The 15,067-nt window shown below is 37.4% G+C and overlaps 1 protein-coding gene across 2 annotated transcripts in view; it reads left to right on the top strand.

Moving 5' to 3' along the window:
- The window catches only part of GALK2 (galactokinase 2), a 50,181-nt gene that overhangs the window by 17,136 nt on the left and 17,978 nt on the right, over window positions 1–15,067 (top strand). For both annotated transcript variants that reach the window (XM_050903632.1, XM_050903633.1), the window contains exons 6-7: window positions 8,539–8,637; window positions 11,360–11,512. In XM_050903632.1, coding sequence (XP_050759589.1) covers window positions 8,539–8,637; window positions 11,360–11,512 — 252 coding nt within the window. The remainder of the gene's footprint in view (window positions 1–8,538; window positions 8,638–11,359; window positions 11,513–15,067) is intronic.

Genomic DNA, 15,067 nt, shown 5'->3' on the forward strand with positions numbered 1-15,067 from the left:
TAGATACTGTATTTTAAAGTACTGTTAATATTGAGAAATGTTAAAGTTCCTTTCTCCCTGTGGAATTAAAAACCAGGGTTCTTTAACTTGTTAAGTTTGACTATGTGTGTTTGTAATCAAGGGGAAACAGAGTACTTTGGAGCAGTGGTAATCAAAGGCCATAATCTCTCATCAACCAAACTGATAACCTTCTATTTGAGCATGTTAGAGGGCAGACGAAGTCAAGCTAAGATTGCTGTGCTTATAAGGGCATCCAGATACTATCTGACAAATATTTTCCCATTTTGGAAAAAAGTAAGCATAATTACCTTGCAAAACATATATGAAGTTTAGCTAATTGGGATTTTGTATGCAAACTGGAAGCAGATGGTAACTTTCAGCAATCTATTCCTAGTCAAGACCAGATATTAAAAATAAGGACATTCCTGGTGGTAAAAATAACCTCAAAATTTGGGCATCATTTTATACCTTAATAAATGAAACAAAGTCCCTCGTATTTCAGAAGTTATTGTCATACATATATACATATGTATAAAACATGCACAGATTGAAAAAAAAATGACCATCTAATTAGACTTTAAATATGCCGTAAGTGATGGAGAATGTTTTCTTCTTACTGTAAAATACTCATCTTTATACATAAATGTTTCTTCTCCGTTTTCAGTCCTGTGTGCTGTGAATTAAACCCTGTAGAATTTCATAGAAAATCTACACTAAATTTGCCATAAAATGACCAACATTATTTGTTGTAAAGGGAAGCAGAAGACAGAGTCTGACTTCTCAGATTAAACTGGCCAAAATGTTAATGAATGTGCATTGGGGAACCATTACTGTATTGCCGTAGAGAGAGTAAATGTGCACACAGGCCTTTTGGCTCAATAGATGTTTAAATGCTCCAGTTACTTAAATTTGCATGCTGAAGAGACTTGTGGAGCACTGAAAATGACAGTCTAAAAATAACTCATATTAATGAATGTATTTTCTTCATGGAGCTTCCCTTCACGAACAAAACCACTTAAAACAGGAAGAAAATTGTTTTTTTGATTTTAAAGATTAGCTATCACTACTCCTCCATTGTTATATATAGAAAATCTAGCATGTTTAACTTCGGCCAAAATGAACTTACATAAAACCACTGAGGCAGATGTAATTTAATACTATCATTTTATAGAGAAGGTTGCTTTATTTTGGCTGCTGTCATTCTGGATTTGTATATATCAAGTTTCTGGGTAATGTAGGGTAAGCTGTTCCAAAAAAATACTAAGCAACACTAATTCTGTTTTACTAACAAATATTTGCCTGTCTCCTACTCACTAATTGTCTTACTCTTTTAAGGGGTTTAATCTTACACAAGTTTACTTCTTTAAAGGTCTATGTGAGATTGAAAGGGATTGATCACTGGTATGGAACATATTGACAGTGACAGTTATATAGGGACAAACTCTGTCACAGTTTACATACTGTCCAGACCCATTGCATGAGTGAAAATCAGAGCAGTTGCCCCCTGGCCTCTTTGTGAGCAACGGGACTATTAAAGGTGAAACTCCCTTATCTGTTCTCACCGAGATAATTCTTTAGGTTTCTATTTTTAGGAATTTTTTTGGTAAGTGATCATCTGTTCACTTTCATTATTCCTCGGATTCCTAAATACCTTTCTATATTTAGGCCTTCATGTTCGTTATCAATAACATCAAACTGAAAGAAACTAAAGTAAATGATGGGGCAACAGAGAATCAAATGAGCTGTATTGGGTGGTTCATAATTTATCATGCTGCTGAAGTATCAGGGTATATATAGGCAAATCCAATACAATGTTGGATTGTGCCTGCAAACAGTCAGAAAAAATATTCTTTTATCAGTTCTTCAACATTTTTGAAAGACCAAAAATACTCAGTTGAAAATCAAAACCTGAATTTTAGGTTTTTCATATTGAAACGTAAACAAACAGAGAAAAATACCTACTAGTGAAAAGTATAATTTTACTGAAAACCCACTTTTTCCTTTAAAAATCCAAACCAAGGTAACATGATGCAGAGCTATTGATGAGTTCTTATTACAAGAAATCTCTCCATCTAGAGTAACTACACATAAGGCAGCTAATAATAAAAAATCACAACGCTTCTTTGTCAGACTAAATTGTATCTCCACTAATATGATTTCCCAGATTAGACTTTCTGCATGCTGGATAGGAAATCTTGTGGCTCAAAGATAAAACAGATTCAAGTGGTAGTAATTTCTTTCTTTGTAACCCAAGATTGACTTGCTCCTTATCAGGGAGAACCTTAAATTGTTTCAAACAAAAAGCAGAGGTAGTAGAGCTCTTAGATCAAAGGCTAGCCTAGGTCTGCACATGGGGGCCAGTTGCCTAGTAGACAAACTGGTAAGCGCTGCCTCCTGCAATAAGATACATTCTGAGCAGACTTTAGAATTAAGCTTCTGAAAAGGAACAGCCTGAAAAAAACCAATTTTGTACATGGTTAGTTTTAGATCTTTCCAAATGCTCCAGCTAAAGTTGTCTAATATCTAAGAGTTCAGTTTTGAAATCCTTGAGAGACAGCAGCTTCCTTAAATAGATTATTACTTCACATAAATTTCTTAATGCTTAATTGCTTATTAGGCAAGTGAGTGAATTGTGTGCACTGAGATTCTACTCCTAATGATGTTGCTTTGTATTGTTTTAATTATGGATATTCTCATTTAATGTGTTGTATCTTTTTTTGTTGGATAAACAACAAAAAACCCGTAATATATCATGTAACTTACTGATACTAAACTTCTCCTATGGAAGCACAGCCAACCTGGCATGTGTACTTGCTAACAGCTATAAAAGTACTATTGGCGTTTGTATGTATCGTGTTGGGTCTGGCATTCAAAAGCTGCAATATTTAGTGTTTCTTGACAGATCACCAGGGAGACTTCAAGGTTTAACTCACCTACCAGCTACTACTACTGTCATGTTATGCTCATCCCTCTCCCGTGTTTAGAGGCTGAACGGACCAATTGTACAACATAGCTCAGGGTATTGCTAGACTAACTTTAGGTATTTAAGGTTCCATCCCAGCTTCCCTGCTTACTATCACTCATTTTTTACAGACCTCACTACAGTCAGCAGAAGGGAACAGTTTGCTTCAGCCACGCGGCTGCAAAGCAGGTTTAAACAAAGGCACTTTGCACAGGAGTGGCTGATGTGGTCACATAATCTCCTGTTGACTATGGTGTCAGGATGGTAACCTCAGTGAAAGAGGTGGAGTAGTAGTGCTAAACTGGTTGATTTTGTGTTACCATATGTCTATGTCAACACTAATTAACACACATTTTATGTGGCTCATTTGCCACATAAAAATAGCAAAAGATACAGTGACATTTTCTCTGAGGTAGTCTAAGAAAAGCTGTAAGTCTGCCTCTCTCCTTTCTTATCAAGATAGTTAAACTGAAAAAGATTCAGGGAAAAGCCACATGGATGATCAAAGGTACAGAATGACCTCCATAAAAGTAAGCTAGGGCTCTTTGGAAAAAGGCACTTGAAGGAGGAAGTGACAGAAGTCCATAAAATGATGAATGTAATTGATGGAGTGGATAGGAATAAATTTTTCATTGCCCCTCACGTTATAAGAGCCAGAAGGTATTAAAAGAAGCTAGTCAGGTGCATGTTAATAATTAACAAAAGGAGATGGTTCTTCACCTGACAAGTTGTAGAAGTCCTTGTTACTGGATGTTCTACGTGTTAAAGTTTTGAATGAGTTAAAAGGGAGTCTGGACAAGTTCATATATAAGAAATCCATTGTTGGTAACTAAGTGTGCAGAATTCACATTCAGCTCAGGAAGCTCTTTATCAAAAAATAACGTTCTGGGGAAATATCATCTACACCTGGCCTTTGGTCCATACTAAGAGCCCGCTTTCAGGTACAAGATACAGAACTAGAAGTGGTATTGGTTTGACCCACAAAGGCTGCTTTTATGTTAATATATTCTATATTTTTATTCCGACCCAAGTCTTTTAATGAATTTTAGCTAACTGACAACCCCTTACGCATGGGCATTATATGCACTTCCCTTCTTGGCTAGGTTTTTTTTTTTGCAGCGGGTGAGATCAAAGGAAACATCTCCTGATGTTTGAGCTTTACTTTTTTAATTACTACGTTAAATATATCACTTCGCTTGTTTAATAGTGTAGATGACAGCTTAGGACTTACTGTCTGCATGTTAGTTATTATTCACAAATGATGACCTGGTCTAGCCAGTCCCGTTGGAACAACTTCCTGGAACAACAGTACAGAAATTCAGAGGGCAGTAGCATATGTGGATCACAGAATAGTTGGGATAAGGAAATTTTTGATTCATCTGATTAAGTCATTTTTTTCTAGAGTCATAATGCTACTCTTCAGACCCATTTTTACTTTGATTTTAGCATCTTTTTGTTCCACTTTTCATTATCATCATCTTAAAAAGATTTTAAATCCACCCTGCAAGGGTTTCCCTGAGACCATATTCTTTAGAGAAATACGCCACAATACTGGAAATAGAGAGGTTTTTGAATTCTCTTTTCAGCTTTGTGACTGATTCACATGACTTTGAACAAATCATGTAAATATCTGTGCTGTCTCTAAATTGAAGATAACAGCAGCCTTATAGGAATGCTTTTAAAGTAAAGTATGTAAAATTCTATGAAGACTTAAATTATGATTTATTAGTGTTTTTGAAATACTGCTTTAGGGATAGAAAAAACATGCTAATGAGTCTTGGGTGTGTAGAACTAGTTATGTTTTGTGGTTGGCTCAAAGCAATCTCTCGTACGGATCAGAATACGTGGGATGAAAGTGTAGTCTATGTGCAGATGGGGTTTATTCTTTCTGCATATTTCTCATGGTGCTTCATGAAGAATAAACGTCTGCTTTCACCTAGCTCTACAAGAAAGCCTGTTTAGGACTCCTGTGGAACGCAGGAGGGGTGACATTGTTTATTTTATATGCAAAACAGTTGTACTTTGAGCCCTACCAAGGAGTGGCTGGCCCCCTCTGACCTGCCTGCCTGGCAGGTGATGCTGTGGTGTCGCCTGGGGTGCGGTCCCCCTAAATGTGGCTATGAGAATGCTCTGAGTTGCTTCTCTGCAGGAACTGCAGTGCAGCCAGGAGGAAGGTGATGCATGCCTAGGTATTGTTCAGACATACATTTGAGATGTTGCCAAATCGTGCAGTGAAATCTGGGATCTGAGAAGCTCTGTATTTTTACAGGTGAGGCATACACTACAGAGATATATAAATAACAGATGATTCAAACAGTCCCTGCCCTAAAGAGCTTCTGAGTGTTGCAAGTTGAATGGAAACAAGGCATTGCTCTGAGATAGGCAAAAGTTATTTCCTTTTATTACATGGTTCTAGCAAATTTTTTCATTAGAGATACTTTCTATGGAAGCCTAAAGTCAGAGAACTTGTGTAACAAAATGGTTTTTTCAGTTTCTAGTAATGAAGTCACACATATTTATAGCATTATCATCTAAGAATCCCAAGTAGCAATTACTAATTACAAAGAGGGGGAAGATACTCCTCATTTTACTGAGGAAATGGAGCCATGATGAATTAAAGGGACTTTCCCTGAATCACAAGAAACTTAATGTGGAGCTAGAAGTTGAGCCCAGACCTCCAGACACTTGGTTCACTGTTTCAGTCATATGACCATCCTTTTCCAAGTATCAGATATGTACACAAGGCTCTCCAGTTTAGTCTTCACGTTAGTTTCCAATGCTACAATTCAGTTCCTGTGAACTTTGCCCTTTCACTCGTTTTAGCAAAAAGGCAAACATTTGCCCATTTGTCTCAATAGTAAGTAGAAACTGCTTTCTATACAGATGACAATTTCCTCTCCATTCACATGCTTCTCATCCTAGTATTAGAAGGCCAGCCTGTGTCAGCAAGGGCCTGTTTAAATTAGAAACCAAATAATGTTTCAGGGATGCCTTGGGCTGTCTTGTGGAGAGGGTTCTTCTCAACCCTTGCCAGTTACTACTTGGTGGTCCTGCCAATCCTTGCTAAGTTTCAAAACAAAAGTTGCTCAAGCTCGAACAGCACTGTTAGCCCAGCATACGCAGCTGGACAGCTGGTGAGCTGGGACGAAGCAAGGCCCAATGCTTAACCAGGCACAATTCACCAGACCATGTAAAGGGACAGGGGAGTGGCACTGTCCTAATTGTTAACATTCCTCCTCTGCAAGACTTGTCCTGATATTTATTCAATAAGCCCAGGCTCATAAAGTCTAAACGATTTAAGCAATCAAGTGGTAGCTGATGTGTATATGGAGATGACATGTAGCCAGACTAAGTGAAGGGTGAAACGCTTAATTTCTGACTTTGCAAAGCTTTATCTGGCAATGGCAGATGAAATGATACCTCAGGCAGCTGTGCCCAAGAGTGGAATATACATTGCTAGTAACTCAGGAGCTGTACTTCAGGCCAGGTTTGCACAGCCACAGCTCCTATTTAAGTGTGCATGACCAGTGTGCTGGCGTGGTCTTCACAGCCAGTGTGGAGAAGTTTCTGTTGCTGCCAGTGAGAAATATTCATGAACTCCAGTCTGATGTCTCCTGCCAGTGGCTACAAAAATCAGGGATGTGGTATTGCTCTGTTCTCAGAGGGGCAAAAGGCAGGTTCAGCAGAACTGGCTGAAACATGCCGGCATTTCCACATCCCAGCAAGAGATGTTTGTAAACAGGCATGCCTTCACATGTAGAAAGGAGTGAGCATCTAGAGACTGCTATGTGTGAAGGTTTGTTCTTTCTTTTCTGTGGAGCTGTTGCTGAGTGTTTTAGCATTAAATGGGAACAAAAAGCATCATTACATTCATTAGCGTTTCATTCAGAATTATTTCCAACTTGTAATGGAGCAGGGACATATGGTGACTGGATGTTAAACTTTCGTTGATGGGATGAAGAGATCTAACGTTCAAACTGGAAATGGGACTGCTTGGAGTAGACATCAGACAAGGGAGGAAAAACGAATTTTGATGAACTTGATCTTCAGCAAAAGTTAGGCACTGGGAGTGGCTTTTGTTAAAAAGAAAGAACACAAAATGTGTGATGTTCCTATACGTTCTCAAGGAAAATAAAAGAAGCATTATCTCTATTTCAGCTCATCTTTAAAATACACAAAGGAAAGGCAGTGCAGAAAAGGAGAGTATTTTTGCTGATTGTACTTTCTATGTTCTCTCATTAATGGTCGTCTTCTTGTGAGTGGTCATTTACCGTGTTTGATTCAGAGAGATCTAGTCTGCATAGCTTTAGAGTAACTTTGTTAATGTTATTTTGATAACATCTGCTTATCAGCCTAAGGCTTATTGGCCATAACTACGTTGTGAGCTGAGTAAATTGGTTGTTAGTGCATTTACAAACAGTTCAGCCTGATTACATTGATCTAAGCACCAATTTTACAACTTTGTCTATGGTGCCATTACAGAAATGGAGCGAGCAAGCAGGCAGGCACCCTGCACATACCTCTCTCTTAGCATGGTGATTTACTGCCTCTATCTGCTGCCTTTTACAGCTGTGTGCTGGCTAATGTCCCTGCCTTGCTGGTTCGCTTGTTTCAATCCTGTGATGCTACATCCTTAGTGTGGAATCTGACTTTGCCACCAGACTGAAAAATGGACTGCGGCTTTTCTAAAGTTCTTTTCTCATCTGCCCTGTGGTTACCTTGTGCTTAGAAAAACAAACTGGTAGGGGTCATAATAGGTGGACACAGATGCTTTCCTTTTGAGCTACTTCTTTTTGACTAGTCTATGTTCTTCGACTGTCTCCAAGGCTTCTCTTGTGTTTTGTTTTGACTTGGCCTGATAGCTGAAAGCTTTACTGTAAATTATTATTTTTGACAGTTATGATAGTGATATTCCACCCTCCCATAGTATCCTCTGACCTGCAGGTATCAGAATGCACAAAGATATGCCTAAAATGTCACAAAAGAATGCAAATCACATATAGTTACAAATTCGTTCAGATAAGCAATGTAAGCAGAGTACAGTATCTCAAGGACAAATGACAAGCACCACTGATTAGAGTATTTACAAGTGAGAAAGGGTTTCTGAGTTAGGTTCAATACATAATTTCTGATTATGGAGTCAGTGCATTAAAATAGTATAAAGTAACAACTTGCCACTTTTCTATAAGCTACCAAGATGCATGTATAGATGGATTCAACTAATAAATCAACAAAATATTGGCTATTGGGATGGAAGGGTGTGAAGTGAGTGAGGAAGGTGGCAGGAAGATAGCTACAAGAGTTAAGCATCAAGACAAGGATACTCTGAAAAGCATCTGGCTATGGTGGCTCCAGTGGAGGCTGAATAGTTGATTTTTTTTTGCTTCAGAACAAAAGGAAAAATGGGCCATGTGGCATCCTGGTTGATACCAGCTTACACTACTTGGTGTGTGAGAGACAATGGTTTCAGAGCTCTATCATTATCTCCTTTGTTTTCTCACTAGTTCATATATAAGCGGTATAAAAGTATCATCTTTAACCTTGGCTGAAGGTTCACATGTTAATGTTTTTTTCAGGTGGAACTTGCAGAAATTTGCACAAAGAGCGAACGTTATATTGGCACAGAAGGTGGAGGAATGGACCAGTCGATCTCTTTTCTGGCAGAAGAAGGAACTGTATGTGGATCTTTGTAATCTAAACTAACAATGTAATATTAATTTATGTAAACAAAAATATCTTCATATGTGTCTAGCAGAAAGACAAGAAACTGGAATACCTTAGCAAGCAGTATAAGCACCATTGGTATGCAAATGAAACAGGAATTATATGTATAAACTTGTGTACAATCGAGTATGACAAGTTTGAAGGAGTAAGATGATGCAAATGAGAAATGGCAAGAAGGAGGAAAGAAGAGATGTGGGGAAGGATGTACTCTACAAGAGCACCAAGTTCCACACTATTTGGCTAATTCATCGCTGAACTTAGAATGTTTCCCATATAATGAAATCTGAATGGTCGGTATGCCTTGTATTCAGTGCAAATGGGATAATTATTACAAAAATGCTTTCTTGAAACTTCTTATAACCAAACAGTTCTAGGAAATTTTGCCAGGTCCAGTTACAAAGACAATGAAGATTTTTTTTCCCCAGTTTTGCTAATTCCAGACAATTCTGTGGCTGGATTCTGATGTAGAAGACATTTAGCTGTCTTAAACATCGTGACAGAAGGTGGACTAGCAATAATAAACAGGACCTGCCAAGTTATGCATGACTGCTTGCAGTGAAATTTACAGTGGAGTTCATCCACTGTCCCAGAAAGTGCCCAGGACTGCAACTGTTCAAACCTAAAACCTGTCAAAATACTTTTATTGAAATTAATGTAGCATTTCATGACAACCTTTACTTTCCTTGTAATTGTGATATTATATCTCTACAGCTTTTGTTCCTTAATGCCATATCTTGGACGAGCTTATACAGAAAATAAGCTATTTCCTAGAATTACACCAAATGTTTAATTCCATCATGAGACACATGTATTTTCAATTTCACATCACCTCTACCTACTCTACACCTTTCCTTCACACTTACTAGTAAACATACAGCTACAGGAATGCTGAAGGAAGCAGCATATTTTCCTGGCATACACACAGATGATCATATACATGGAGGCTTTTCTGGTAAATAGAGGTGGTGATCAAAAAGGCAAAGAAAATGTTAGAAAAGATTAGAAAAGAAATTGTGAACAAACCAGAAAATGTCCTTGCTTCAGCGTACTTGCAGCTGAATGCAGCCTCCCATCTCAAAAAAAATATACTAGAATGAGAAAAGTACAGTAAAGGACACTGATGTTGATCAAAGCTATTTTTTATATGAGCATTGACTGAATAATTTAAAACTTTTCAGCTTGGAAAACAAGTATCTTTGAGGATGATAGTTTGAAGCTCTGTAAAACCCCTGAATGGGTAAGAGAAGGTAAATTGAGAATTCAATGTTTTTCTTAACCAAAGAACTAATAGAAACACAATGACATTAGCAAGCAGCTTGTTAAAAACAAACAAGGAAGTTTGTGTTTTTTTTCCCAAAACATTCATTGTTAAATTGAGAAATACCGTACATTGTGGAAGGCAAAAGTTTAAAAAGGGTTCAAAAAAGACCTTCTTGGATACACTGATAGAGTATTAGCCTATTTGTAGCTTTTAAACATAATAGTCTTATGTTTCCTCCAGTGCAAGTATAACCACCATAATCTTTGCTTATGGGAAGCTGGAAAAATAGACCCGAAAAAAAGATTGCTTTGTATATGTCCTATTTTTATATTCCCCCTAAATATCCATTTATGGCTACTGTCAGAGACAGGACACTGGACCAGCTTAGTGGTACGTTGTGATCTAATGTAGCAGTTCTTAAAGGGTATATTTAAACGTAAGCAAGCTTGTCTGTCTTGATAGCAATTTTGTGACGTGGTCCAGAATCTCAATGGCAGGGAGTAACACGCATGCTGTACATAATGTACAAGCAGATTTGTCATTGTTTATTTAGCACTCTAGCTGCTCAAGGAACTCTCTGGGGGTGAACAATGCCAAAACCAGTAAGACGTCCCTGCTTGCAGAGTTACAGTCTATTCTAAGAAGCCAAAGCAGGGCACATGATTTACAATTTATCCCAATGAAAAACCAGATGTGAATTTAATCTCTTGATTACATTACATCCTGAATTATTTAATTAATGGATGCCTAGCTTATTCCATGAAAAGGTCACAAAATGTTGGGAACATCTTATGCAGCCTGTGTAAGGCATCTGTGAGGCAACGCAGTCTCTTATGTCAGAAGGAAGGAGACAGTAACTGCATTTTTATATATTTTTATGTCATTTCTCTGTTTGATTGTCCAGATGTAACATGACCGCTGTCTCCAGTCAGTCCTAAAATTTTGGTACTATTCTGTACCTCAGTGAACTAGTCTTGATTTAGTGGAAAATCAGAAAACTAAGGGGGAGATGGACATTGCTGAAGGGGAAGGGAATGTGAAGCCCCTTGTTTCTAGTGGCACGCACATTAGCTTCAGCCAGGCCTGGTACTTTTCTGTAGATCAAAGAAAAACTGTTGTCTTAAACAGGCAAGAAAAATAGGTTGGGTGGGGTTCTGTGAAATGCTGAAAAAACCCAAAGACTTAATGGAAACATTTTAAAATCCAGCTACAAGGGAAAGGTTTGAAATGTATGTGTAACTTGGCGAATGAGGTTAAACCTCTTTTCTCACTGTTTCATGTCAGTTTTCTTTCCTTAACTGTTGCTGGATTTTCAAGAGAAAAAACATGCAAATTTGCATTTGATTTATAGAACTAAGTGCACTGTTAGCTAGTAGTAAATTAAAACTAACTGTTCATTTTTCTTTCAATAGGCCAAGTTGATAGAGTTCAGTCCTCTGAGGGCAACTGATGTTAGACTTCCAAGTGGAGCAGCGTTTGTTATTGCTAACAGTTGTGTTGAAATGAATAAAGCAGCAACTTCTCATTACAATATTAGGGTAATGGAGTGTCGTCTGGCTACAAAGGTAACGTATGGTTTATGTCAAACTCTAATGAAACCTTCATCTAAATATGTGCTTTTTTCCACTTCTGACCAATTGTGTCTTTAACACCTGGCTAGGTGCTACTTTAAGTAGCGTTTTTCTTTCCAGAACCAGACACCTCCGTCTCTGCAGAAGCAGAACTCCTGCCGAGTTTAATGGAAGTGCAAGGACTGTGCCCTTATATAGAAGATTATGTGATTTAGTTCTCTTCAATTTATTTTGTATTATATTTCAATGGAGGAAATAAGTCTATTTTTCAGCAAAAAATATTCTCAGTTAATAAGATAGACTGTTTCTAATTAAAGCTGAATAATGACAAATAATGGAAAGCAACCAGTGTGGTCACATGTTTATATGTATATATGGCAATAGATGCGTATTTTCTAGGATTTAGAGGACATCAAAGCTACTAGCTGGAGGCCTGGAAGTAATATTGGAAATGTTGAATAGCAGCATGTATGTCAGTGTAAAGTTTAAAAACAAGCTTGAATCAAAACCCAGCATTTAGGTTGTGCTGCCAGTTTACAGCTTGCAGTTATCTCTAAAACGTATGGAATTCGAACATGAAAAATCTAAGTTCCACTTTAATTCTGGATTTTATAGACCATACGTTTAGGAATATGTAGATGTAGGGTTTGATTTGAGTTTGTTATAGGAATACAGCGGATTTTTCTTTGATTAGATTAAGTGAGGAGTAAGCATAAAGATTCATTGCAATTATACCCAACATAGTGTGCTGTGTGAAAGAACAGAATTTGGGTCACAAAGTCTAGATGAAAGTTTTAAAAACTGCAGCGTGGAACTCCTTGCCACAAAACATTTGGCCAAAATCTGAGCAATACTCAAAAGTACTTTGAGCATCTGTTGGCATCGTAATTCTATGAAAAATTACCATAGTTAATGCCAAAAAAAAAAAAAAAAAGTTGAAGAGATGATCAGATGCTAACAAAACGTAATATAAAATACTGTGTTGAGGTACTTTTTGAGGAGGGAAGCTAAACTTCAGATGACTTTTTAAATGAGCTTTAAACTCAAGTATAAAGAACATAGCTGCATTTTAGATGTATATAAGATACGGTAAAAATAATAGCACCAATGACCATAGTTAAAGCTGTTGTCACTTATGCCATTAAGAAAATCAAGATAAGGACCTGTCTGTGTGTTGGTTTTGGTATAACTGATAAACTTCTAATTTAGGATAGTGAATTGATTAGCATGTATTTTAGGAAGAGCTTCTTTTGGAAATTTTTTTTGCATAAGGAACAGAGAGCCTTCACAGATGATCTATTCTAAAAGGCAAACTACGAGTGCATTAAGTTGTAAGACCTTTTGAAGTATTGTTCCATATACCAGATTTTGTGAATTGAATCACAGTTTTCTAAATGGTTTTAAATTATTGGTCCTGTGCAGTAAACTGAAAAGGTGGTAAGGAAAGATGATTTTTTTTACGTTCCTGTTAGCTATGATGCAATCTCTAAAAAGGTACCTTTAGCAGATGCTTGATTTTAAGGAGACTAACAACATACACCTGTCTATTTTTAAACATATGCTACCCAGATGGAAAGTTGCACACGCTATAAAAATACGTTGAGCCAGGAAAAGACTGTCTTTAGGAACAGGTCACAGTGGGGTGAAAGAGGGCAGGTATGTAAGTGGAAGCAGGGAAGTCTTTTAAGCACCATTAAGCTAATGGAACTATGAAATAACATGCTGGGCCTCGCAATAATGCTTTAAAAGAAATTCTCATTGGTAAGTGCCTTAGGATAGGCTTTTTTTTCCCCTTTCTGCTTTAGGTCATTCTAGAATTTCGTACTGTTTGCAGAAAGCTCCATGTAAGTAAAAATGCCAACACAACATATCCCTACTGGCATTAGCGTAGAACATTTTAATGTCAGTCTGTCCTACAGCAAGTGAGCTCTTGATCATCCTCACAAAATTATCCTTCTCAGGTTCTGTTCCTTTCCCTTCCCTTCTGGACAGTCATTCTTTTGCTTGTTATTTTTTTTTCTTTCTCTATTTTTATTGTAGCCTCTGAGTGCTTTCCTGTACTCTATTAAACAGTATGTTTAAAGACACTTATGTTCTGCAGAACACTCGCAATTCCAAAGGAAATTAACTTGTACTTTATACTTCAGAAAACTCACACAGTAGGTGCTGCAGGATGAATATGAGCATTAGTGAATGCTGTGCTCTCCCTTGCTTCACCGTGTGTGGTTCGCTTCACTGTCAGCTATAGAGTAGTGCCAAGAATGTCTGCAACTGGAATACCATATAGTTAATCAACGAATGTTTGTTAAGTGTGGAAAGATGCTCAGATGACATTATAGAAATGTAAAGTGTAAGAAAGTGATGTTGCTATATAAGGGCTAAGTATTCCTATACTTACTCCTAGACAGACTTCCTTTTATTTATATTTGTGCCATCATTTACTAAGTGTGTTTTCCTCTCGGTTACTTACAGTTCTCCAGCGTGCCTGTGTTAAACAATAAAGGACAATAAAGCCTACAGAGGCTATATCCTGGCAGTTAAGAGCCAGCTGCATGATGTCCACATCTTTAATCCATCTAGTCAGAGATCATCAAGAAAATATCCAACTGTGGGATCAGTATCGGGATTACTTTTGTACATTAAATAGATGGGATTTTTTCCCGTTTCTGTTCTGTGTCCATTACAATTTGAGCTGCTGCAGCTAGACTGTTTTCAAAAACCATTTCTGTTTGCCCATAACATTTTTCCCAGTGCTGTTAGAATTGAAACTTTGCTATAAGCAGTATAGACCTTTCCAACTGGCCACTGGCCTGACGGGGTCAGTTTCTGTTTGGAACATTTGACCTGTAAAACCCCAGCATAGTTAGCGCATCTAAATTACAGCATCTCCCTTGGGGCATAGAAATGGGAACAGATGTGACAATACACATGACATATTTCTAGAGGGGATTATTTATTAAAAAAGGAAGCAGAAAAATTCTTGTTGCCTTGTAGAACATTATTTTTTGTAAATTCTTAGTTCTGTTTAACTTCTGGTAATAAAATCTAGGGGATGCTGAACATTAGGATTAAAGTATGAGGAAAAAAATTTCCATTCATTTAGCGCCTTGAAGCAGATTTAAGAACATGTCACAAACATGCACCAACGTAAGAGATATTCAGTATTTAAGTAAAACAAATGAAGCAATAATTGTTATTCTAACTTATCAATAAGTAAACTAAAATACAATTACATAAAGGCTGTGGAGTTCTAGGTACTCAGAGCATTTGAAAAGCAGGCCAGAAGTGACTTAATCAGTCTTTTACAAGAAAATTTTCTCACCCTGATTTCTGCATTAGCCACTAGACAGTGCTGCTTCTTTCTCTACTACTGAACATACAAAACTGTGTTTTAGATGGCGACAGAGTCACATGATAAGGATTTTGATTGGATTTTGTTTGTTCTGCTCTACTAAGCCTCACATAAATCTTAGCAAGTCACTAGATGGCACCAAAAGTAGTTAATTTTTATATACCGTAATAAAGCAAAACTGGAAGAGCCCCTGCAAA

Source organism: Gymnogyps californianus, chromosome 11, assembly GCF_018139145.2.
Source record: "Gymnogyps californianus isolate 813 chromosome 11, ASM1813914v2, whole genome shotgun sequence".
Taxonomy (NCBI): Eukaryota; Metazoa; Chordata; class Aves; order Accipitriformes; family Cathartidae; genus Gymnogyps; species Gymnogyps californianus.